Genomic DNA, 25,000 nt, shown 5'->3' on the forward strand with positions numbered 1-25,000 from the left:
TACAAAAAAACTCGCGATTTTTCATTAAAAATAAGGAAAAATAATGTTTTTGAAGAAAAGATCAGAGCAACTTTTCGGGAAACTTTTCTAGCGATCGCACCTATAGAGTCCGACTGATCGTGCGTAGTTGAGACACAAATGGAATTGCACAATAAAATGAGAGCAGCAATCATAAATCTTCCTCAATGATTGTCTCATTTAATCCACTGAATCACTATTAAATTGGCCAGAGGCTCAATGGGCAGGAGAACACTGCGATGATCACTTTCATTCAAACTCCACGTGGCAGGAATAATTCCGCCTGATCATTTCAGAGAGAAATCAATCACAATAGTTCTCGCATGATTCTCAGAGAAGAAATGGGTCAGATGATAATTTTCTCAGGAATTTATGGGCGATATGAGGATCAATGATCACTTTCCCGGCACGAGACACTTTTCTCGAGGTTCTTCCACTCACTGCGCGTGCAGTGATTCTCTTGTGGTACTTTTTGCTCTGAGGCACGTTAAAAATATCCCTCAATTTTCTATCCACGATTCTCGGCGTCGAATCGTCGCTTTCAATCGTTTTTTTGGCACTCATCTGACTGCCCGTGGAATCTGCGGAATGCATCGGGATTCCAGGAGCAAACCTTGTTTTTCTATTGCGGTGTCTTGCAGAGAAAATCTTGGCACAACCACCTAGAAAAATGACTAGCGGAAAATTTGACGGTCTTCTTAATGAACCCAAGACACAATTTATAGCTCTGAATGAGTCAAAACAATCCATTTAGACTCCTGATAATTCCCCAGTAACTTCTAAAAGAAATCAAGTCCAAGAAAAAAAATAATTTCCTAAATTTAAGAATTTTTATTTGCCAAATGCCTCTCACAATCCTCAAGGGTTCCTATCAATTTATCCAAATACTCCCTATCCATCTCAACATGAACACTCTCTCCTGGATTTTTCCCTTTCCGGCAGTTCAGCGTCAATGAAGTTATCAGCTTCTGGACAGTTGAAGAACTGCTGCTTCCCAGAATCCATTTTACATCCCAATCAAATGACACTAGAGCCTTCTGTTCAGAAGAAATACTCCTGAATACAAGATGCCTGAGAATCTCATCTTTTCTGCCCTCAATCACTCTCACAATCTTCTCCTGAAGCTCCGGATTGAGGTAGGAAAAGTACGATTTCAGGGATTTTTGATCGATCTGCCCTCGGGCATATTGCCCGAAAATGTTACTGAGACTCTTCGTGGCTAAATCCAATTCATCCTGATGGGTAAATCCATAGTCTTTCCAGGATTTCAGAAGATTTCTTCCAGAGTCCACAGAAACTTCCTGGTCAATTGCAAGGTTCAAAAACTGCAAGAAAATCAAAATGAATTCTAAGTTTATGAGGAAAATTTGTATCCTCACCTCTCGCAGAACATCCCCATTGTCAATATTTAAAGAAATTTCATGCATTTTACTAGGAAATCAAGAAAATTCTAAAGGAAGGATTGTAAACAAAATAAAAACAAGACAGACATCAATTGGCGCTGTAAGCGGTGATTCAACATGGAAACTTGTTATATTAGAATGTTTGACAATTTGAAATGTAACGAAGTAAGCAGCATTTGAGTATCCCGGACGACCCCATATAACACTAAGGTAAGGTGTGTTGAATTTCTTATTTTCATGTTTAGTAACAGTTACTAAATACACAGCACTTAAAACTAAGGTATTAAAAGTAAGTGCTTATTAAGTACTTATTATTAAACACTTATTGTGTTAGTGATTCTCTTAACCCTTTAAGGACCATTGGAACACCGGTGTCCCATAAAGAAAATAATTTTTTCTGACTACCTAAAGTTATTTTTTTCTAATGTCTGTATCAGGGGCATGACATTTCCTATGTTTTCCATATGTTTCTAGCTAGCCGAAAATTTTTTTGAGTTTTTTAGCTGTTTTCTGTCATTGTAGAATGAGTTAGTAACAAATACTAATACAAAATAAAAGCCAATTTAATAACGAAGAGGCAACCGAAAACCCTAAATTGGCAATCTACGTAGTTTTGGAGATAACTCGTGAAATGTATACGAAAACAGGGAAAAAATTGCATTAAAACTGGTCGCATTTTTCAGAGCTAATGTCACCCTCCTGGTCTGTATATAATTGTAAAGTAGAAGGTTGAAGGGATCTACAATATTTTTTGCAAGTCTCTAGCTATTTGCTATGTAGTAAATATTTAAGCTCAAAATGGCGAATATTTAAATTCTCAAATTCATAATTGATTTTATTTATTTTTTATACTTCAAATTTTTTTTTAAGCAAAACCCTTTTGGAAATAAAAACTGCAATACTCATACGTAATATTTTTCATTAAAGCGAAAAATATTATTCATTGGTATTGTCAGAAAAATTACTTAAATTTTTGAGCTATTTTTGTCCCTATCGTTCATAGAAGCACGAAATACACAGAATCAGACTCAGTTGGACTTTCCAAGGTTTTAGATGTAAGACTTATCATTGATTATGTTTCCCAGTTTAATTTTTATTGTTGATTTTCAGTCCGTAAAAGGTGTCTCGTCGTTAAAGGGTTAAAGTCTTTTGAATAAAGAAATATTTTGATTTCTGAATGACAAGGGCAGAGACTACAAGAAAATCTTAAGAAATAGGATACATTTGGATATACAGTAGACTCTCGCTCCATCGGCTTTTTTTCAATCGGGCGAAAAATTTTGTTAACAATTTTCACGCTTGATTTTGAAGCAAATTTGCTCAAATTCGCTGTAGTTCTTCCTATTTTATCGTGATCCTTTATAATTGAGCGCTTTTTGTGAAATTTACAAAGGCTTTGACGCCAAAATCTATCAATAAACCGGATGACATTTCGTCCCAAATGCCCATTTGAGAGAGAGTCTACTGTAAGGATACATTTGGATATAGTTGGAAGCTGTTGCGTGTTTAGCTACGTGAATAAAAGTCTAAAAAGTGAAGTTGGAAATTTTGAGAGCAAATTCATATTTATTTTTGTATTTTCCGTGAATTCATAAAAGGGCAAAATATGTGTGGTAGGTAAAATAAAATTAAATACTTTAAACCTAGAAAGTAAAAAAACTCAATTTGCTAAATAAATTATCAAATTTGGTGAGTAAGTGTTATATCGACGTACCTGGAGAATACAATAGACTGTCTCAAATTCGGGCATTTGGGACCAAAATGTCACCCGAATTAAAGAGAAATTCGGGCGACAAACTTTTTGAAATGAAACGGTTTTTTATTCATCTGTATGCACATATTGAGTTTACGTACTCAAATACATTGTAAATATCATGAAAATCTCTTAATAATGCAAAATAATATCAAAACTTATATTTGATGAATGAAAACTAAATGAAACTTATTTGTTTCATTTGATAATTATAATCAAACTTGAAAAATGTTAACAAACTTTTTCCAAATTTAACTGCCGTCCGAATTAAAAAGTAGCCCGATTTTAAAAGAGCCGAATTAGCGAGAGTCTACTGCTGTATACCAAAGAATTAGATTTTCTTAATCTCCAGCTTTGTCGCCGCAGAGAGGCACCAATAAAAATCACTATTTACTTCAAAAAGACTTTTAATCCTGACTTCAAATTTCACAAAAGATTGATAATGTATTTCAGAGCGGATAGAGAAAAATAGATAGCGTTGCGATGGGTCGTTTGCCTTTTATAGGAATCCGTAATCCCGTTTTTTGGTTAAGTGGGAATTGGTACCAGATCCAACTGGCATGCAGTTGGAGACAATAGCTCTAATATCGGCGCGCAAAGCTCACCGATATTATGCCCTAGACACACTTACGGCTTAAGCCGAGAGACGACTTAGTGGAAAATAATGGAAATGCACTTTAACCATTATTTCTAATATAATTACTCTAATTACTCTAAATTTTGAGTTTATGAAATTTTTCTGATCTAAAAGATATGCTGCAGCCATGATTACTTAATTTTCCAATTGCCAATAATATTTCACTTCACCAATTTTGACTTTTCAGTTACCATTTTTTAATATTTACTTACCATTTTACCAAAATACAGCCATTTGTGAAATACTCCCAAAGTGCTGAAAGTAAAACGATCTCCTCTTTGATCTCTTCTCATGCACAATTTCTTAAAATAATCCTTTAGTATATAGATCACTGGAAAATACCATTTATTGTTTTTAAACTACCGCTGTTTTGTACACAAACTTAAGATGAGTTTATTTGAAATAAATAAAAAAAAGGTTTGTTCTTTAGGGATGTTCTTGAGGCTCAAAGACAGTTCCATAAAAGAGTGGTAGCTTCGTTGCCTCATTGCGAATGAGAAACATGAATGGCACGTTGACCCTTAACACAACATCTGTGCCAGTTTTGTGAAGGAAGGTCAAAGTGGCAGCTCCTCCTTCCGTTCCTGAAAAATTCAATTGTCTGTCAGTCTAGAGATCCTAAAGACCAAAATAGACACAAGCAATGGCTTAAGGCTCAGCTCGAAAAATGAGGATTGGTGTCAATACACTCAGGAATTAGTCCGAAATTTCAGAAATCAAGATGAGCTTCTAAATTCATAAAGTCTTGTGAAATTTACGAAGATTAGCGACATCAACGACAGTCACGCCAGTGGCAGTGCTAAAAATATAAAACTTCAATCTGAGTGTTTTTATTTATTTTTTCGAAAAGTCAATTATCGTGTCTTGAAATTAGCAAAGTGACGGTAACTGCTATTGTACTAAAATATGTACTAAGTTTATAATTATTGTACATAGAGGGAGTTAGTGTTAGTGAAAGAGTGAGAAGGTCACTTGTAGCTGAACCCTCGGAGTGACAACATCTCAAGAAAGTAGTCTGTAAATAAAGCCAAATATCCTTCCCCAAAAGTAAGTGTTCATTCCGATCTGCTGAGAAATCCACTCGACCACCACGGATTTATCAGCTGGCGACGAGGATGAGATAAAGCCAGTGATCGCGAAGATGCCTACGGAATCTGAAAAGGACACGTCGAAAAACGTGGTCACCGCGTGTGGCAAATTTCCCGCGGCAGACCCTGAAGAAGACTTTGTGGGGTACAAAGACCGCGTGGAACAGTATTTCATCGCCGCAAATGTTCGAGAATCATTGAGAGTTGCGTCATTAATCGCTAATATGTCCAACGAGGTATATAAAACCCTCAAGAAGCTTTCCTACCCGAAGTCGACCACCACGGATTTATCATCAATTAGGTAAAAAACGCATGGACAAGGGAAGGTACGTAAAGTCGCAAGATCTTAAAAAAATCTCCTCTATATGAAATAGCATTATATTGCACTTAAGAAGCCTTCCAGCAATCAAAGTGTGCATATTTATGTAGTAGAACAGTTCAGCCTAGTGAAGTTGGAGGAAGAAAGCCCGTCCTGACGAAAACTCTTTGGGTTGGGGTGGTGATTCTAAGGGGTGCTATAATGGCTAATTCCAGAGGATATATCGCCGATAAATGGAGTGGTGCGCACCCGATGGATTATCCCTAGAGTGTAAACGAATCGGCTCTTTAGTCGGCCTGCAACCGTGAAGATGTGGGGAAGCTCAATTCATGGCTTCCAGAGAATGGGCAATGGGGACTTTACTTTGGGAGGCTAGAGATAGAGTGCACTGCAGCATGTTCCGTTGTGGATCAGTAGCATATCTTGCCACATTTATTAGAAATTTACGCAAACACGCAAATCCCTGATCGTAAATTCTCAATGTACGATCAGAGGATCAACCTCTGTATATTCGAAAAATAAGATCAAGAGACCAAACTTACCTTTTTCGTTAATTGTGAGATCAACTTTGTGGATAACTTCGCTGGCAAAGAGTCCGGGGTTGTTGGTTACCCTGCTTCGAAGTTCAGAAAGATTTTTTAAACTTTCAACGTCTGGGACTTGTCTTCGTGATCGTGAGAGCTTCTTCTCAGCATGTGGCTTTGTGATTCTCTTCCTCAGAACAAAATCTTTGAGGGTTAGTGGTTCAGATTCATAATCAAACTTGCTGGCCACTTTATATGTAGCTCTCTTCCTTCGGTGACTATCGACATTGTGCATATCCATCTCATCGTGATCCTCATCGTCGTCACCCCGTAATCTCGAGAAGATCAGGAAGTCCTCGCGGTTTTCGTACTGATGATGATGATTAGAAGCAGCATTGCCTCCTGCTTGAGTAAGAGCCGAGGGAACAAGCTTGCCGATTTTTCCATAAATATCCTGATCGGTGATCAATGACAGATCAGCTAAATGTTCATCAAACAGCGTTCTAACCCCGAGTTGACTGAGCACTTCTTTCAACTTGAACTCAGACGTTAGGTGCATTTTGGGAAGGAGTAGGATTGAGGTATTCAGGGTCATCTTGGAAATCATGTAGTCGATCTTATCTGGTGTGAGATCCTTCTGAAGTTGCCTCAGCTTAAAAGCGTTTGAGTCATCCGGTACGATAATGTAGAATGTGCTGAGATTGTTTTTGTAGGGAACACCAATTATCTGGCAATTGTATTCTCTGCAAACATTGAAAAAAGATGTAATTTCGCAAGATCATTTATTAAGTGTGAGTGATGCTCACCTGGCATAGTAGTACGGAAGTCTTCCACCAAATGACATCATGTCAACCACGATATGTCGTCCTGATAAGCCATCAGGATAGAATTCCCTGCGTTTAGTGCCTCCTTCAATGAATGTGTCCTTCCAGCGAGAATTGAAATATAGAGTTGATGCTATAATGACTCTAGTATCTGTAGACAAGGACTCAGACACGATGTTCTTCACCTTTCCGTTTGTCGACTTCTCTACCCAGTCATTAATGAAGGAAACAGCTTGATCAGGGTGATTTTCAAAGTCCAATTCAGTGATTTCACTCCTATAAATTGATTCCACAACAGATCTGTAGTCAGGTCGAATAGAAAAACCATTTTGAACAAAGATTCCATTGACGATGGACACTCGATGATCTAGAGATCCTGCTCCTGTTGTTATTGTATTCGTCCTTTCATTCCCTCCATTCACATCATCAACGCTTGTGGCTAGCAGATCATTAATCGAATCCCCGAAATCTTTGTGCAGACTCCTAGGATCATCGACTGAGAGAAGTTGCAGAAGTTCATTGTAAGTCTCCCCATTGGATCCTAAGAGAACCAGCTGAAGAGCTCCAGCAATACTAACTGGAGAGTAAACAATTACTTTGGTATCCTCAGAAGTCAATAGGGTTTTTCCAATTTTATGAGCCAAATTCAGGACATTTTTGGACGTGTGATCATGTTGCAGAGCAGAAGCACTGGTCACATCTCTCCTCAGGAGAGTTGTAGGATCGAGATTCGAGCTACTTGGTATATAATCTACGGCATCCACGGGCTTAAATCCACTCTGTCTGCAACATAAAAAAAGCATTTCCGCACGTGAATCAACAAAATCACTTATACAGTTAATTTTTGCCCAACAATAACTTTTTATCGCAGCAAATTAAAAATATAATTAAACTTAACCACTCCAGTGTGAGTTCAAATCATTTCTATGAATAGAAAATCATTGTTAGATAATTTCTTACTTATTATTAGTTTCATGGTACTTGGGAGTTTCCTAAAATACCAAATGGTCAGCAAAAATGTTCAGTGATTAGCGATAAAATCACAAGAAAAATGGAGGATCAACTCCTCTTGGTCCAAACTGAGAAAAACCTGAGAGAGTGACATTTATTATATGGTTTTTATTTAGACGAAAATGCATTACAAATATTAGACCAAACGCGTTATGTATCAAACTTAAAATATTTCTCAAAAAAAAGTGTCAGAATTTAACACAACAAACTGTTTATTTCCTCTGCCTGGACAAGGTAACAGAATGATGTAGTTATTTCTAGTAATTTTCCCTTTTATCAATTATTACAAATACCTCACCTACAAAATATTCGATATATGAACATTCGGGACATTCAAATAAAAACAAATTAGTAAATACTTTCAAATCAATAAACTCACGCTATCAAATCATCGAGGGATAATCCCATTCCATTAGTAAAGCTCAATGTACAAATGAGGCCGAAAATCACCAGCTGTTTCGGCATATTCTGAAAGAAAAATCAATACAAATTACGTTGATATACCATATGAAACACTTTCATAAAAAAATATAATTAATAACTAAAAAATATATTCAATAAAAGTGATTAAGTTATCTTTGTTTATCGCAATTATTCACTTTTACATTTCTGTTCATCATTAATCATGTGCTCAATTCACTTTTTCATCCATTCTGTGAGTAATTTTTCCTATTTATGCAATTACAATTACTTAAAAATGTTGCGGAAAAACGTGGGAATTCCGACAAATTTTCGCGCCAATTCCCATAAATCACTTAGTAGAATCAATAGCTGGAACTTCAAGTTCAAGGAGATCACTCATTGTCCAATAAATAAATTTATACTGACGAGGCGTGAATGTTCGAAATTGACCTCAGAATGTCTTCTACGAATCTATTTTTTTCGACAATTCAGTTGTAATTGCAAAATGATACTACAAAATTAGCATCTAATTTGTTGGAGTGTTTTCAACTACGAAATACCGGATTTTCCCTGAACAAAAAAAAGCCCCCAAAGCTGTTGTATTTGTTGTCTTTTGTCAATGCTGTCAACAGATTGGAAAGCTCGCGGCAATGCCATAGAAATAGTACTTGAAAGAAGATCTCATTAAAATTACATCAACTCCCGCATTTGCCATTCTTTACCTCACGAATTCTAAAAGGTAGTATTTTCCCAGCGGCCAATTCAAAAGTTTTCCTTGTTATGCATTACAAACTGTAATGTTTAGTGTATACTAATTCATAAAAGATCGGTAAGGTAAACACTTTTACTATTTGTCAGCTCTAAATTTACATTTTCATGATTTTGAAAAAGTAGTTCTTTTTAAGTCATATCAAACAATTCTAAGCAATATATAAGGAAGTCTTAAGTAAGTAATAAATGATTTTATGTACAGGTTTTATTGAAAGCTATTGCCCGGTCATTATTTTTTTATGCTTTGTAAACTATATACAAGCATGTGCTCTCAATATCTTTTTGTTGTTTAAACTTATTTAAACGTATGACTTGTTTCGAAACAAAAATTCTTCGCCAAACGCACGACTTATTTCGGAACGGAGGGAGTATAATCCATTCATGCATTTATTAATTTTCATGAACCGCTTGTGAGTTCGAGTCCCGCCCGGTGCAAAGATCTGAATGTTTAGAAAAAGACATTTTCACTGTAATATAACGTAATAAAAATGCACCGCCTCTGCCCAAAAAACTCCGGGAGCATGGAAGAAGCATCCACATCACGGGGAAGGCGCTCCTGGGCGGTCTGCATTTGAACTTAGCGGATTCTTTCAACACGGGATACAACAGCAGCAATATAACATGATTACATGATTACAAGTATTCCGACACGATTACTAATATCAACCGCTTATCTGTTAACAGGAAATATTTGGTTTTTTGACTTCAGATGAATTTACTCTGTGTAATCTTGTCCATCGAAAAGTAAGTTTTTTTTCAAAAAATTTCCAGAATATTGGAACTGATCATATAACGGCTGAATTTTTACGATTATTAAATGAAAATATCAGAAAATATACTTTAAATGTTATACTTTCAAATGCTTAAGTGCTTGAATTAAATAATTTTTTATACTCTTATTTGGCCGTTACTCGCTCTGTTCGACAATTTTTTTTGTACACGAAAACATTTGAAATTGAAGAAAAGTTTGCTACTTCTTGTACTTGGGTTACGATGATAAAGAGCAAACATTTTTTAACTTAAAATTCTTCACATTAATTCATTAATAGCTCCATTTGTTAACTTTTTTTGCCAGAATATTACACGTGTACCATAAGGAATTATTTAAGGATCTGAGAGCTCTTAGAAAGGGGGTCAGAGACGAGATTTAAACGTACCACCTGTTCCCCTCTTTCAACTAGATCCTGCCACTGTTCTGCACGCCGCGCCGTAACGTCCTTACTCATCCGAGTCTAGTCACTAACTAACTCTCTCTCTCTCTCTCTCTCGTCCGTCTCTTAATTAATACTCTCTCTATTAGCGATCGTCGCTAACATCCAGGGGTGTCAAACCCTAATCGCGTAAGCGTGGAAGAGGGAAGAAACTGGTCATTCCATGATATTGTTCCATCATAATACACGAGGATAGGCCATCTCCATGGATGAAAAGGTTGCATCAAAGGATGTCAAAGGGTCAAATGCCCGCCGGATTTTACAGTCGGCAAGTCTGGAGCTTAAACATTGATTTTGATAAAATAACTATCCAAGAAAACAAAATTGCAACTACAATTCAAATCAGGAAGGCAGATGAAGGCCAATTTTAATAAATTCGACGATATGTCAAATTTTCCGCCCGCTATTTTGAGCAAAAACTTTCCATGACTTTCCACGAAGAGAGAAAAGAACAAAAAAATGTATTTACATCGCTGTCAGGCTATTCTTTCCCAAGTAATTGGAAGACTAAAGTAACTAAACATCCATTCCCGACAGCAATTTGAAAATAAATTTTGAAAAAATATATTATTCAAAATCGTCTAATTTGCAATTAATACAGTATGCGACAGGTGAATGTGTTAAAAACTTTTTCTAATATTTTTCTGATATTTTTTATACGTGAATTTCGATAAATTTTAATTGCTATAATTTTTAAATTGCCATGGAATGTCAATTTGTGCTTTTTTAAAAGTTTTTAATTCGCCAACGAAATAGAGGTAGGACGGGAGCCACTTTCATGTTATGCCTAACGTAAGGTGTGGGTGGACCGCTGGGTTGTCGGTCTCATTGATCATTTGCATTTCTCACTGAATTTCTCTCTCATGTCGCGTACCTATGCATCGTCCGGGGTCACAGGGCCACTCAACTAGTCGTGAGACCTCGAGAAAATTGTCACCAGAAACCAAAAAGCATCCCAACATCGAGGAATTGGGACAGAAGATGTTATACAAGATTTTTTGGCGGGAAATCCGTGATCGCGGGATTTTCTCTCATCGAAAGGAATGGAGAAAAACTTTAAGATTGCGTTTTGATGATCACATAGAAAAATCAACAGTGGGACTCAAGGTGAACTCACAAATTCAATTGCAAATGATCGGCTATGCCATTGAGAAAATGCCTGCATTGAGAATAATCATAAAACTTTCATAGCGATGTGCAAAAACCATGCAGAATGTGTCGCAACAAATGCGGCATTTTAATAATGAAGGAACTCAAAGTAATATCCATACTTTAACCCCAGAGATCACTGATATATCCTCTCAGAAGAAACCACTTTATTTCTGTTTCGCTAACACACCGTCTCTCAATTTGACGTGAAGATCGTGAGAAAAAAATTATCAGTGTTTTGTAACCCCGCGACTGTTATTTTTTTTCCTTTGCAAACACTCGCGCGGAAAGATCATCGCGGCAAATGATAAAAGCGTGAAAATTACATTGCGTCGTTTTGAGGAGGGAAAATTTCTTCAGCAAATAATAACTTACGGAATGTTGGGGAGTCTCTGCTGGAGAACAGGTTTCTAGGATAGGTAATAATCCACCAAGAGGGAAAAGTCACACCTGTTGAGCACTGTTTCCACGAGCTTGCCTCTCGCACGACTGATCTCAACTGGGAAGTTACAGACCACTAAATACTCCGGCAAACTCGCGAGAATCTCTCTCAGCAATTCTTCAGTCTATGAGTACTTCACAAAAGTGTCGAGTTCTCTCGGAATGAAGAAGCTATTTGTCTTTTTTTTTCTTCACTTTCTGCCGAGAAAAATCGAGTGATTAGAGTTGTATTGAAATTATGCTAATCACACGCAGAGTAATGAGACTCTTCTTGCTATATAATTGCGACTTTCCCACACTGTGACTCATTCTTCCGACTCTTGCATGATCAATTTCACAGTGATGAGCCGTGAAATTCACCTGGCAGAGGCCAAAAAGACCCATTGTTGTATTAATGTCTTTGTCACCCAGAAATTTACACTACAAAAGGCTAGATCTGGGTATTTTTGCGGTTTATCACTTTGTCACTTGAGCTGAAGTATCATAAAACTCACTAGTGCGTGGTTTTACTTAGAAAAAAAAACATATAATTTATATAAAATCTTTTCTCTTATTACATTCATTATTTCAATAATTTGCGCGGGATTATTCTTCTACTGCAATTCCAACGCATTTATTTTCAAACTGTTATACAATAAACCCAGCAGAACTGCGCATGAGTTTAGAATTATTATTCGTACCAAATATTTCTACGGTTATTTCACAAGTTTTTTCTCCACTCTGGTCGAACAGATAATTAAATTTTATTCAATTCAAATATAGTCAATTTCTGTGATTTTTGTTTCATTTTTATTTTGCATAGCGATGAGCAAGAACCGTTTGAAACCGAACAAACGTCAAATGAAAATTGTACGTCAATGGTCGAAACGCTACCTTAACAAACTTGTCTAAGTCTAAGTCTCTTAGCTACCGATGTGTTTGCGATTTTTTCCTCCTCGGAGTCGGTTAATTATCTTTGTTACTTTCTAAAGTGTTCCTTGGTGGGAGAGAGTTTTCGCGCATAGCACTTGCTAATGTAAAATACAATGATAATACTGTAGATGAGGCATTTTTCTTATCACGCGGCCGCAGAATCCCTTCAGACTTCCACTCACGGCAGGCGCCCCATCGGTGTTTATTGCGAAAAGCTTCGCCTACAAATCTCTCTCATCCAAAAAAAATGCAGGGCTTCCCGAAGAGCAGTGAAGATGTCTTTTCCAGTTGTCGTTATGAGTTGTTTTAAGTCAAGCATTTCCTCAAAAATAGACCAGCCTGGGTAGACCCTTCACCCAAAAATGAGGAGTTGACACGAATGAGTGTTGTCAGTCGACTCATCAAGGCATATGGAGAAGTTAGAGCACCCTGACTAGTTTTTCTTGCACGCTTTCACTAATGGTCTTCACACACTGGAGAAATTTATGTCCATATTGAAGAGAATTTCCTACGCTTGTGTAGGAAAAACTCTTCAATATGGACATAAATTTCTCTAAGGTTTCAAGGTTTCTCAAGAAGGTTTCTGACTTACTCTGACCCAGTAGAATTGTTTAACACAACCATGTCTTCCGAATAACTATTCCTCCCATTCCTCCAGAGATCTACATCGGTGAATGGTTTTTTCACTAAAGCGCAGCGAAAACTTTAAGTAGAGCAGGTATAGTCACTGGACCACTAAAAGCTAAACACTGGTGACCTAGACGTTGATCCAGAGCTTGTTCGTTGATCGCAGCGCTCTATTTTGTGATTTTGAACCCAGTGATTTTCAATCGCAAGCCTATTTAGTTGGTCCTCACCTAAGTATTTCAACAGCAAAACCATATAATAATTTAGTAGCAAGGAAACAAAAGCATTTCAAATGGCAGAGAAGTTGATACACAGTTATAAAAAGCTGTGTTAAGTCGGTTGTCTAATTTTTTTCATTGAACTTTATTATATAATATGATCAGAGTTTAATTCAAATGGGGAAAAACTCAAGGAAGCACTATGCCTGCGGATGACTTCTAAAATTCGTGAGTTTTTCACGTGATAAATTCACAGCTCTTATATCGCATTTTGTGAGTATTTCGTGAGGTTTTCGTACAAACAAAATATCACGTCAAACTCTCATGGTGTCCTGGAATTTACAAAGTAATATTTGATAGTCTTTTGAAACACTTAGATAAAGAAGATCTCAGATCGGTAAATTTATCACGTGATAAACTCAGAAAGTTAGAAATCTTACCCTGGACAGGATTTCACATTGTGTGATTGGGGAATTCAAAAAAACCTGTACGAAAGCTTCACAGTAGGATTATGACTATTGGTGGGGAGACTATTATATTGTGACTTAGCAGGAAGCCCAAAGATAGATTAATTTGCACCAAAGCGCTAAGTGCAAACATAACCACATAACTTCACAATTGATACTTCTTGATGAATATTGTATAATTGACTACTTTTAAAAAAAAAATTACTACCGCTCCATACAACACTCTTGAAGTATTTCACTCAGTAAATTTAATATTGCAGACAAATAAATAAATTTTGTTACAGTTATACGGTTATGCCTATTTTTCTGCAAGTTTTAATTTTTTCAATATACAAACTCATTTAAAATGTAAAAACGGTCGTTTCAAATTATAAATTTGACATTTGTTCAAATTCACAAAATTCATGCTAAATCACATTTCAAGTAGTGTAAAAGTACCTCTTATAATTAAACATCCAAAAAATCATCAAATATTTATGATCTTTATCTTTAATGTAATTTTATAAAGTTCATATTTTATTAAAAATAAATGACTAGGAATTAAAAAAAGACACACATACTAAGGGGGAAAGCACTCTCCCTTTAAACGTTCATGGCTTCGAATAAATGTGAATTTCTTTTACTTTTGACGAGAGACATAGCATATGGTGGGGTGGCATTACTTGTGGCTTGTCTTATGATGGCCTCGAAATCATTTTGTGACATTGTAGTTTTTTTTTGTGAAGAGACCATAAGTAAAGACAAAGGCAACTATTATTGCGGCCACCCTACACATGTTTATAACATAATTATCAATAATTGATAATAAGCTAACTAATATTTAATAGGTATGTGAAAATATCTTAGGAAAAAAACAAGAAAATTTACATTATTCGAAGGGAGAATACTTTTCCCTAGTATCGATTCTGTGTTGAAAATTCAGTATCACCAGTACCACTTACAATTCATGTATAATATGTGGTATGCACATAGAATACGCTCAGGTATAATTTTGTATAATTTGTTAGTAAGTGCAGTCGGGTTGACAAGAAGTTTTGAGTGTTTTCTCTAGAATTCCTTGGAAATTCTTATTGATTTTAGATATTTTTACAGGTAATTCGCATTTAGGAGGATAAGGAAGATCTCGGGATTCTGTGTTTATTGGTAAATTAAATAATTTGTTTTATTTTGTTATCCAGGTAAATCATAACCTCACAATGTCCCGTCTTGGAAGATTCCTCTTTTCCCGGACACCCTGGGCACGAAGACTTCCAGAAACTCTTCCTAGGCGTTCAATGGCAACAGGGAACCAGCCCAAAAAGGCCATTGGCCCAATTACGTGGCGGAGCCTTGGGATAATCTCAATTGCCGGGGCTGGTGTCATGGGATTCATGTATTACTTGAAACAGGAAAAAGATATGGGTGAGAATGGGACGGATGGAGGGGGAATATTTTGTCCGGGTGTTGATTAAGTGTTTCTTGGGTTATTCAGCTTTGCTTAGGGAGCGAAAGAGGCAGTTGGGGAAGGCGGCAATTGGTGGGAGATGGGAACTTGTGGATTGTGAGGGAAAGCCACGGAAATCTGAAGATTTCCGTGGTCAGTGGCTTTTGATCTACTTTGGATTTACTCACTGTCCTGATATATGTCCTGAGGAGCTGGAGAAGATGGCCAAAGTTGTGGATCAAATTGGTAAAAATGTTTTGTGATTGTTTTCTGGGCGGGAATCTAGGATTGATTGGGAATTTCAGATGAGACTAAAGAAGTACCCAATATTCAACCTCTGTTCATCACTGTTGATCCCGAGAGGGATTCCAAAGAGACTGTAGGGAAGTATGTGAAGGAATTCTCGCCGAAATTATTGGGTTTGACGGGAACTGTTGAGCAAATCCAGAAGGTTTGCAAAGCTTTTCGGGTTTATTACAGTGCCGGACCTAAAGATGTCGACGATGATTACATTGTAAGTAGCTCTGACGGAGATTTTTTTCTGGGAATTTTCAAACTATTGATGGCTTTTCTTCCTGACCAGGTCGATCACACGATCATCATCTACCTGGTGGATCCCAACGGAGAATTTGTAGATTACTACGGGCAGTCGATGCAGGCGGATCAGATAACGACGTCCATCATGGTCAACATGGCCAAGTTCAAGCAACTGAATGAAAAATCCTGGTTTGGGTGATATCCGCCCACTTTCGAGTACTTCAAAGTAGAATAAGGGTTTAAAAAAAGGAAAAAAAAGTCGTGATGTAACATATACAAAAATGCATTTTCACTTTTATTTCCATTCTCACATATTTACATTTGGTTCATTTATCATCGCAATATCCAATTCCTCGTCTTATCTTTTTTTATTCGTCAAATTTACAAAAAAAAAATGAGTGTCACCAGGAAATTGATTTGCTCTCTGGGATTCCCCGCCCCAACACAAAAAAAACACTTCCAATTTCATCCCTGAAACCCGTAAAAAATTAAACAGAATAAAACATTATTCTTGATATTGCGCAACAATTTTTTGCATCAGGAATGTATTTAATATAAAAATACAGAATGTCATATAAATTCTGCACAATTTTTAATTAAATACGTCCAATGATGCATTATTAACTGTGAATGATTTTTTTTTCTGAGTTGCACTGAAAGTGGCATTTTAATGTGGCGTAAATATTTCACTTTTATTCTCTGAAATGGTAAAAATAGATATTATTTGTTTTTTACTATATTTTAATGCAATTCGACACAGTTGATGCTTATTTTTATAAAAAAAGGTAGAAGAACAAATAAAAAAATGCACTAATATGGCTTTGATACACAGAGAAAAAACATTTGTTAAAGTAACTAATCAACGAAGTACTTGAAAGTGGATTGCTCCAAGAGATGGCGCTGAATGTTATACAGATAATGCTATTCGTTTAAGAACTGGGTTATCGTATGACACTCAATATTGCATAAGCTTAACAACTATTTCTGAAATTTTCTGTATTTATAAATGATTTGCAAATAAACTTATCAAAAAAGGAACTTTGTTTTATGCGGAAAATAAAATTGACTTATATTTTTTCTGCTATAAACATACGGAAGGACCAAGATTAAACAAAAAATAAAATTGAAAAGAATATATTTTGTCTTGTCTTGACCTGTTCTATAGCTGAGGTTCTTTACAGCTTTTGTGGTCAGAGGTCAAATCCGACCTTGTAAGATCAGGCACAACTTTTGGATGCACACGTTTTGACACTCAGAAATCATGAATACAGTAGACTCTCCTCAATCGGCTTTTTTCAATCGGGCGACGAATTTTGTTGACAGTTTTCACGCTTAATTATGAAGCTAATTTGCTCAAATTCGCTGTAGTTCTTCCTATTTTATCGTGATTCTTTATAATTGAGCGCTTTTTGTGGAATTTACAATAACTTTGACGCCCAAATCTCTCGATAATTTGGATGACATTTTGCCCCATATTCCCGATTGAGAGAGAGAGAGTCTACTGTACATTAGACTTTCTCAAATTCGGGCATTTGGGATCGAAATGTCAGCCGAATTAGACAGAAATTCGAGCGACTAAGTTTTTGACATGCAACGATTTTTTATTCATATGCATATAGATATTGAGTTTACACACTCATATATAACGTAAATTGCATGAAAATCCCTCAATAATGCAAAATCACATCAAAACTAAGACAAACCATGCCAAATTTGAGCATATTTGATTCATTTGATAATCATAATCAAACTTGAAAAATAACAACAAACTTTTTTCAAATGTAACCGCTGCCCGAATTAAAAAGTAGCCCGATCTTAAAAGAGCCGAATTTGCGAGAGTCTATTGTACCTATATTTATGGTAAATTTCATGATTAACTCCAAAAATGCAAAATCACATCATAACTAAGACAAACCATGGCAAATTTAAGGATATTTGCTTTATTTGATAATAATAATCCTAACTTGAAAAATGTCAACAAACTTTTTTCAAATTTAACTGCCGCCCGAATTAAAAAGTAGCCCGATCTTGAAAGAGCCGAATTAGCGAGAGTCTAGTCTACTGTATCATATATGCTAAAAATCGATTTTCGTGGACGTCCCGTCCCGTCCGGAGTACAAACGCTTCTGAAGAGAGAACGGAGAGAGATATCGGACAAGTGGTTTTCGGCAGAGGTTAAATGTCGATGGGCGGCAAGAAGTAAGTGATGTCAGATGTCAGAAGGGAGTGTAGGTAGGGGCCCTTCCTTCCATGTGAAGAAATACTCCTAAATTTTGTTATCTCAATACACTCAGCTCTTCGTTATCCGGGTGACAGCTGCCAAACACTGGCGGTTGATGTATTCAAAATTATTTTTACTAAACGTGAAGTTTGTCCAGTGTGAATTAAAGTATTATTATCATTGTATCGAAGTTTTTAATACGTAATTGTGATAAAAAATGAAACATAAGCACACCATGAAGAAAATTCTCTTGTTCTTTGTCAGACAGAAAATAAATTCACGCAGCACAAAATTGAAAAACCGTTTCAAAAAACCTAAATGTAATTTTGTCCCCCAGTCAGCCGGATAACGAAGAGTCGAGTGTAACTCAGCTCTTATGACATTAACCGGCCTCAAATTTTCCAGGGACTTCCGGCTTAAGTGAAAACGGATTGAAAAAAATTGGTATGAATTGCCTACTATTGGGAACTCATTTATAAAATAATTTTTGAAATGCCCCTGTGTATTAGAAATGCACTTCTTATGAAGTGTTGGCGCTGAAAACAGGCTTAAAAATTGACGCCGAAAATGTTTTGCATGTTTTGCATACATCACGGCGTTTCCGTAACTTATTTCAAAGACCTATCCTGTGGGTTTTCAATTTTTCTGTGTCATTGGAGTGAATTCGCGGCCTCTTTTTCGGTCCCGAAAATTTCTTTGAAAGCGGAACTCCTGTAGTATGTTATAGTTGGGCCTAAAAGCTTTCGATTTAAAAAAAAAAAAACTAAGCCCCCCGACATCTATAGGCTTTGACAGACTTGAGGATTTGCCGAGTTATGGCTAAGAGTAATTATATTCGACATAATGGTTAAACTTCATTTTTCACTAAGTCTTCTCTCGGCTTAAGTCGTAAGTGTGTTTAGGGTGATATGACCCGAGCTTGAAGGGATCAAAAATTTAATTTTGAAATGGCCATAACTCCGGACCTAATTGCCAGAATTTGAAAAAAATGATGTTTTGGAAAGCTCTCATGGAATACGACATTCTTTTTAACACACCATACTGCATTCGATTTAATCGAAAGTCCGATCAATCGAAAAATCGACTTTCAAAAATTCGATGTTGAACATTTCGAAATCTAGATTATGCTTTTTCTTTAAATTTTAGTATATTGTAGTTGAGGACGAGGCCTTTCCAATGGTGGGTCGCACTCCTCCCTCGATGTTCCCTGACGAGCTATAACCAAAAATGTCTTGACCAGTAGGAGAATTCTGTAACAGTATGATAATATCATATGACAAATTTAATTTCTTTTATGTGGAAAATTCTAAAGAAATAATTGTAAATCCGACTCTTAACAGTTACTAAAAGCTTCATAAAGCTCCTTGCGATGGCCATTCGATGCTAACTGGGCTTTTTTGTGATCCTGTGGGGCAATTTTGTAATTTCTGTGGTATTGTCACACGTGAGTTCGAAACCTGACAATGCCAATCGAACTGTTTTTCACATAACATATGAGTTTGAAAATGCAATTAATTGATTTTTTTATTATATCCTTTCACTTAATAATAAGGGAAGAGTGTCACGTATCGGAATGTTAAGGGACATGCTCATCCATATTTAGTTGAGAATATAACCTTCTAAATACTATTTGGTATTTCTCTTTTTGCTAATTGGTGTGTTAATTATCCATCTAACTATATCAGTGCATTTGAATTTTTAATATTTACAAAAAAATAGGGGTAATTGCAAACTTGCATTCTCTACCTCGGATCGTCATGAATTTAATGAGGTATCTAAGGATAAATGATAAAAAGTAGCTAATAATTTGTAAAAAATTCTTTTTAATTGGAGTAAAAATACGGTATTAACCTGACGATCCGAGGAACACCACCGATCGCTGGTGCTCTTCCCTTATTACTTAAATACAGTCCGTCATAGTTTTTTGTTTAATAAAATTCATTGTCATTTGTATAGCCAGAATTTTCAAATACGTGACTTTTGAATGCCACGTGAGCTCAAATGACAATGTCATGGCTACAGAATCACATTTTCAAAAAAGCGCTCCTGAGATTCGAACGCAACTTATATGGCAATCTTGGCAATTTGTCATATTATTGCATTGCAAGTGTTACAGTATTACTTTACTGGTTCTGAATTTTACCACGAAAATTTGTTACAGAACATTATCATACTGTTACAGAATTTCCCATGAGGCTGCATTTTCGGTGGTTATGAAGCGATTTTGATGAAATTTGCATGCATGCGTCCCCAATCTACCCCACAGTACCCCGACCTTTACTATAACAAAATTGACCGGACTCTATCTCTTTATGTACTCAAACTATTTAAAATAGAAAATGTTCAGTGATAAGTCCAGATAAGCTTACGGTTACCTGAGATTCTTTACAGGTGGCTTTGAAATACATGCAACTCGGAATGCTTGAAAATTCCAGTGTTAGTTGAATTTTGTGGGTAAAGATTCGCGTTGAGCCAATGTAATCCATTTCGACCGCCGAGAACACTTGATGCGATTCTTTCCCCCAAAATTCAACTACAATAGATTTTTTATTTATTCCGAGTTTCAAGCACCTAAAGTTGCACGCATTTCAAAGTCGACTGTCAATAATCTCAGCTATCACAAGCTTATCTGGGCTTATCACTGGTTTTCTATGTTGCCTGTTATATTTGTTTCCAATTTTTGTTCTTTTCTAAATGAATAAAATAGATACTAAATTTGCTCTAATAAAAACAAAAAAAGCTAGGGGAATTGGGGCACCTTTTGAGCACCTTAGAAATTGGGATTTTTCACCTATTTTTAAATAAAATTGAGCCTTATTGTGATGTAATTTAGCAGCACAAACAGAATCAAAATCTAAATTGGATTATGATATGGCTCAGTTCCGCTTAAAAATAGGTGAAAAATCCCAATTTCAAAGGTGCCCCACTTCCCTCTATAGAGACAACAAAAAAAAATCTATTAAAGAGCATAGTTTAAGAGAAATCAACTATATATTTTGCACCGTCAGAGAGCAAACCAATTTAGCGTATCTTTCTTTTCTGCACAACTTGTGCAACGTGTGAACAAACCAAGAGGGTTTGGGGTGGTTTTACTAATAAAAAACTGTAACACTGTAGAAAATTGCAACAACTCAAGCAATTAATATTCACACTCCAACTAAACAATGTTGTAGTTGAGCTTCTCACTCGCAGTGGGTGGTTCGCAGTCGAACGATGCCAGGAGCAGATCTGTATGTCCCGATGAATCCACGGGTGTCAATGGGTGTATGGCCGGATGCGGAAAATGAGGACGGAAATATTAGTGTTTAATTAAAAATGTGCGATAAATGCGTAAAAAAAAGGCAAAATCTGCCTCATTTACCCGTCTCATTGAGCAAATTGCACTGCTGCATATGTCGCCAGAGGGATTCGAATTCTCCCGGAGTGGCCAGGGGAGCACTAACATCGCTCATGTGACGCGCGAAGGCACCCACAACGGCCGCTAATCGATCAAAAGCGGCCACATTCAGATGTCCGTTTGGCAACCTGTAATGAATAGTCATAAATCACCGTGTAAATTCCACACAACACACGCACGAATTTAAGGTAGTTTTGGTAGATTGCATATAATTCGGAGATATAATAACGTTTTATGCATGAATGCTAATGCCCACTTCTATTTTAAAACTTTTATTTGAATAAATTTTCAAATATTCATTCCGGGTTCAATTTATTCGTCGAGTATTTACTTTTCCGCTTCTGCTCTTATCTGCCCTCATCAGAGACTAATAGGGTGAAGTGGGGCACCTTTGAAAGTGGGGTACTTTTGAAATTTGGATTTTTCACCTATTTTTAGATAAAATTGAGGCCTATCGTGATATAATTTAGCTGCAAAAACAGATTAAGAAGCTAAATTACATTTTGATATGGCTCACTTCCACTTAAATATAGGAGAAAAATCCCAATTTCAAAGGTGCCCCACTTCCCCCTACCTTAGCCAAATAAAATGTAGAAATTTTTCTAAAATTTAGAAATGAATACAAAATTTTATTATTAAAATTTGTTTCAAAATAATTATATTTATTATAAAAACATAAATTAAAAAGAACAAAGAATTATTTTACATGTTATGCCCAACACTTTTTATATTGCAAGCATTTATATATTATGGACACGACCTTTTATGGACACGAAGCTAAAAAAAAATTAGTCAGAAAATATATATTTTTTTACTTTATTGAGCAAATCGCCGTATGAGATAGCCGTATGAGAAAAAAAAATCATTTTTTGGTCACCGGTAACCCAATCCTCCTTAAATGGTTAATAGGTACCGGTCAAAATTCCGAAACACACAATCCCAAAAGCCAAAATCCTGATTGTTAGAATTCCGTAAAAACCAAAACCCTGAACGTTAAAATCACGAAAGCCAACATTCCAAACACCAAAATCCTGAAAAAGAAAATCCTTATTATCAGTGTTCACCACTTATTCTTATTGGGGTCGCGGACCCAAATACCGAGGTTAATCGCACACCTGCCGATCCTCCACTATTTCAAGAAGATGTTCGCGGTCAATCCGAAGGTGTTCTCATCTCAGGCGAGGTCCTGAAATTGATTCAGTTACCTTGTCCTACGTCTGTCCCGAGGTCAACACCTCCTCACAATGTATTGCATAGCTTAAATTTTGATTTTTTTCGAAAGATCTTGAAATTTCCAACCCGACTGCATTGAATTTAATCGATCATGAGTCGGTACGGTCGGTACTGTACCCGTAATTAATGTTTTTCTCAAAATTTTATCAAGAAAGCTTGTGACACGGCTATAGGCCAAACGGTAAGAGATATCGACTTCCGGCCTTTAAAAACCACCCCCCCCCCGCCCCATGACTTAACATTCATGGTGTCTTATGTTTTTGCTAGCGCATATAGATAAACTAATTTCCAGCATCAGTTGAACAGCTTACGGTCTGGCCCACTATTTAAATTTAACTTTTGTAAATTCGTAAACAGATTAGTAGGGGGAGGTGGGGCTACTTTGAGCTGTAGGGCTACATTGTTATACGATTTTTTCGCATATTTCTAAAGGAAACTGGGTTTTAACATGATATAATTTGGATAGACAAAATAATTGTGTATCTAAATAAAATAATTGTAAGGACCAGCTTCATTTAGAAATAGGAGAAAAAGGCGTATAACAATCTAGCCCCACAGCTCAAAGTAGCCCCACCTCCCCCTATGTGAGAGATGACAATAAATGAAATGAATGAGATGAAATGATATAAAATTAATTATCTAGGACCTTTTTTTCTTCCCCCCCCCCCACCCTCCTCCTACCCCACCAAAACCATTTTTTTCTTAGATTATTTCGAAAACAACTCCTACGATTTCTTTCAATTTCGAATATGTTTCAGAGGTTGTCAAGGCGCATATTTCGTCCTTGGACACCTATGCTCGAAAACCATTTCGATATAGAATTTTCGAAAATCAAAATTTAACTTTGGTTGGTCTATTTTTCAACCGATTTACTTAAATCTGAATGTTTTTGAAAGATCTTGAAATTTCTAAACCGACTGCATCGGACTTGAACAGTAGTGAATCGGTAATATACACGTAAATGATTTACATTTCTCAGATTCACTTTTTTTCGTATTGTTGTTACTCATGGAAAAATATTTTAAAAATTTTCTTAAGCAGTTTCTTATTTTGGAATGTTTTTTACTGCTCGAACTCCACGGAGAGAGCAGTTATATAATCGTCTTTTTTTTTAACTTGTCACTGTTCTGGAGCTTAAACGGTAGGAGATATCGACTTCAAGTCTTTAGAGACCCATTTTTCAACCGATTTGGTTAAATTTGGATTTTTTAGATAGGTATTGAAATTTCGAACCCGACTGCATCGGTCTTCATCGGTTATGAACCGGTTAAGTAGCGATTTTTGAATAATTCTACATTCCCTATAAGTAAAATTCCTTAAAAATAATGTTTTTTTCGGTTTTTCTTAAATTGGCCCAAGCTTTTTCAATATTTTTTTAAAAATAATTTCTTAATGGCTTTCTCATTGTCTATAAACAATATTAAATCAGCAGTAACATTATGTGCATACTAATGATATGCTAACGGAGAGGACTTTCTTGTGAGTTCGAGCATTTCGCAAAGCTGGGATGCTTTGCCATCTCTTTTTTTAACTTATGAATTAATTTAATAGGTAATAAAGCGGTTTGTATCCACAAAGCTTGCTAAAAATTAATACACGGGTAGCTCTTTCTCGAGAATTCGAGCACCCTGTAGAGCTGGTATGCTTTGCCATCTCTTTTACGTACAACAGATAAGATACTAAACTTCTCAATAGATATAATATACAAAGTTATATATCTGTAAACTAATCTTTTCAAAATTGACAATACCTTTCAATTAAATGTTTGAGATTTCACACAATCCATCTATGTTATCTATACTAAGGTATTTGTTAAATCAATTACATCTAATGTTAACATCAAATATTATGGAATTATATGTCTTAACAATATCTTCATTGGCTTTTGTGAACCTTATCTGACAATCAGAGAGATTAAGCTCGTCTCCTTCTCAGTCACTGTAAATTCCTGGCAAATTAATCTTTAATATCATAAATCAAAGCCCTATCATCAAGTGTAAGGAAGAGAAACTCTACTTGAGAATTTCTTAAAGAAGTATTTTTCAGTTTAAAGATTTTATTGATTTCGTCTATTAAGAGTAATAAGTTGAATTAAGTGTGTTTGCAAGAAAGTCTCTGTGCAATTTTCATTAAATGCAAATTATGTGTTTTCTTCTATTTTATTGCTGAAAACATTAGTTTGAGAAAAAATCAGAGCAAAAACAGCAAACTCAGGTGGCAAAAACACTCCGATTTCCCTAATTTAACTCTATTAAAGCCGTGTTAATTAGTTTCTTGGAAAATATAAACTTTCTCATAATTTATATTCAAAGGAAGCCTTCGAAGAAAATAGTCGGACTCTGTGTTCTTTTTTTGCCATTATAAAGTATAAATTAATTTGCTGTTTCTCCTTTCAAATGGACGAAAGTTTCTTT

General features: G+C 36.0%; 5 protein-coding genes across 6 annotated transcripts in view; 1 reads left to right on the top strand and 4 right to left on the bottom strand.

The window, feature by feature from the left end:
• Nucleotides 1-497, bottom strand: part of LOC129805193 (excitatory amino acid transporter) — a 41,156-nt gene extending 40,659 nt beyond the window's left edge. Inside the window, exon 1 of one of the 2 annotated variants that reach the window (XM_055852959.1) lies at nucleotides 101-497. The gene's annotated coding sequence lies outside the window, so the exon portion shown is untranslated. The remainder of the gene's footprint in view (nucleotides 1-100) is intronic. The other variant, XM_055852957.1, reaches the window with a different exon arrangement.
• A 332-nt stretch (nucleotides 498-829) lies between these two features.
• Nucleotides 830-1,525, bottom strand: LOC129805779 (COMM domain-containing protein 8-like). Its single transcript, XM_055853917.1, has 2 exons — nucleotides 1,398-1,525; nucleotides 830-1,343 (listed from the first exon to the last, which is right to left on the bottom strand). The coding sequence occupies exons 1-2, from the start codon at nucleotides 1,443-1,445 to the stop codon at nucleotides 840-842; spliced, it is 552 nt and encodes a 183-aa protein (XP_055709892.1). The 5' UTR covers nucleotides 1,446-1,525; the 3' UTR covers nucleotides 830-839.
• A 2,601-nt stretch (nucleotides 1,526-4,126) lies between these two features.
• LOC129805783 (serine protease inhibitor 28Dc) lies at nucleotides 4,127-11,686 on the bottom strand. Its single transcript, XM_055853922.1, has 5 exons — nucleotides 11,486-11,686; nucleotides 7,957-8,045; nucleotides 6,549-7,349; nucleotides 5,761-6,485; nucleotides 4,127-4,395 (listed from the first exon to the last, which is right to left on the bottom strand). Exons 2-5 carry the CDS (start codon nucleotides 8,040-8,042, stop codon nucleotides 4,238-4,240), a joined length of 1,770 nt encoding a protein of 589 aa, XP_055709897.1. The 5' UTR covers nucleotides 8,043-8,045; nucleotides 11,486-11,686; the 3' UTR covers nucleotides 4,127-4,237.
• Nucleotides 11,687-14,768: 3,082 nt separating this feature from the next.
• On the top strand, nucleotides 14,769-16,045 carry LOC129805771 (protein SCO1 homolog, mitochondrial). The gene is made up of 5 exons (XM_055853910.1): nucleotides 14,769-14,867; nucleotides 14,954-15,176; nucleotides 15,247-15,444; nucleotides 15,504-15,712; nucleotides 15,782-16,045. The coding sequence occupies exons 2-5, from the start codon at nucleotides 14,972-14,974 to the stop codon at nucleotides 15,932-15,934; spliced, it is 765 nt and encodes a 254-aa protein (XP_055709885.1). The 5' UTR covers nucleotides 14,769-14,867; nucleotides 14,954-14,971; the 3' UTR covers nucleotides 15,935-16,045.
• A 490-nt stretch (nucleotides 16,046-16,535) lies between these two features.
• Nucleotides 16,536-25,000, bottom strand: part of LOC129805770 (ras-GEF domain-containing family member 1B) — a 68,020-nt gene continuing 59,555 nt past the window's right edge. The window contains exons 10-11 of the mRNA XM_055853909.1: nucleotides 21,318-21,481; nucleotides 16,536-21,184 (exon numbers count right to left, since the gene is read on the bottom strand). Coding sequence (XP_055709884.1) covers nucleotides 21,114-21,184; nucleotides 21,318-21,481 — 235 coding nt within the window. The 3' untranslated portion in view covers nucleotides 16,536-21,113. The remainder of the gene's footprint in view (nucleotides 21,185-21,317; nucleotides 21,482-25,000) is intronic.

The sequence above is a fragment of the Phlebotomus papatasi genome, chromosome 3 (assembly GCF_024763615.1).
Source record: "Phlebotomus papatasi isolate M1 chromosome 3, Ppap_2.1, whole genome shotgun sequence".
Taxonomy (NCBI): domain Eukaryota; kingdom Metazoa; phylum Arthropoda; class Insecta; order Diptera; family Psychodidae; genus Phlebotomus; species Phlebotomus papatasi.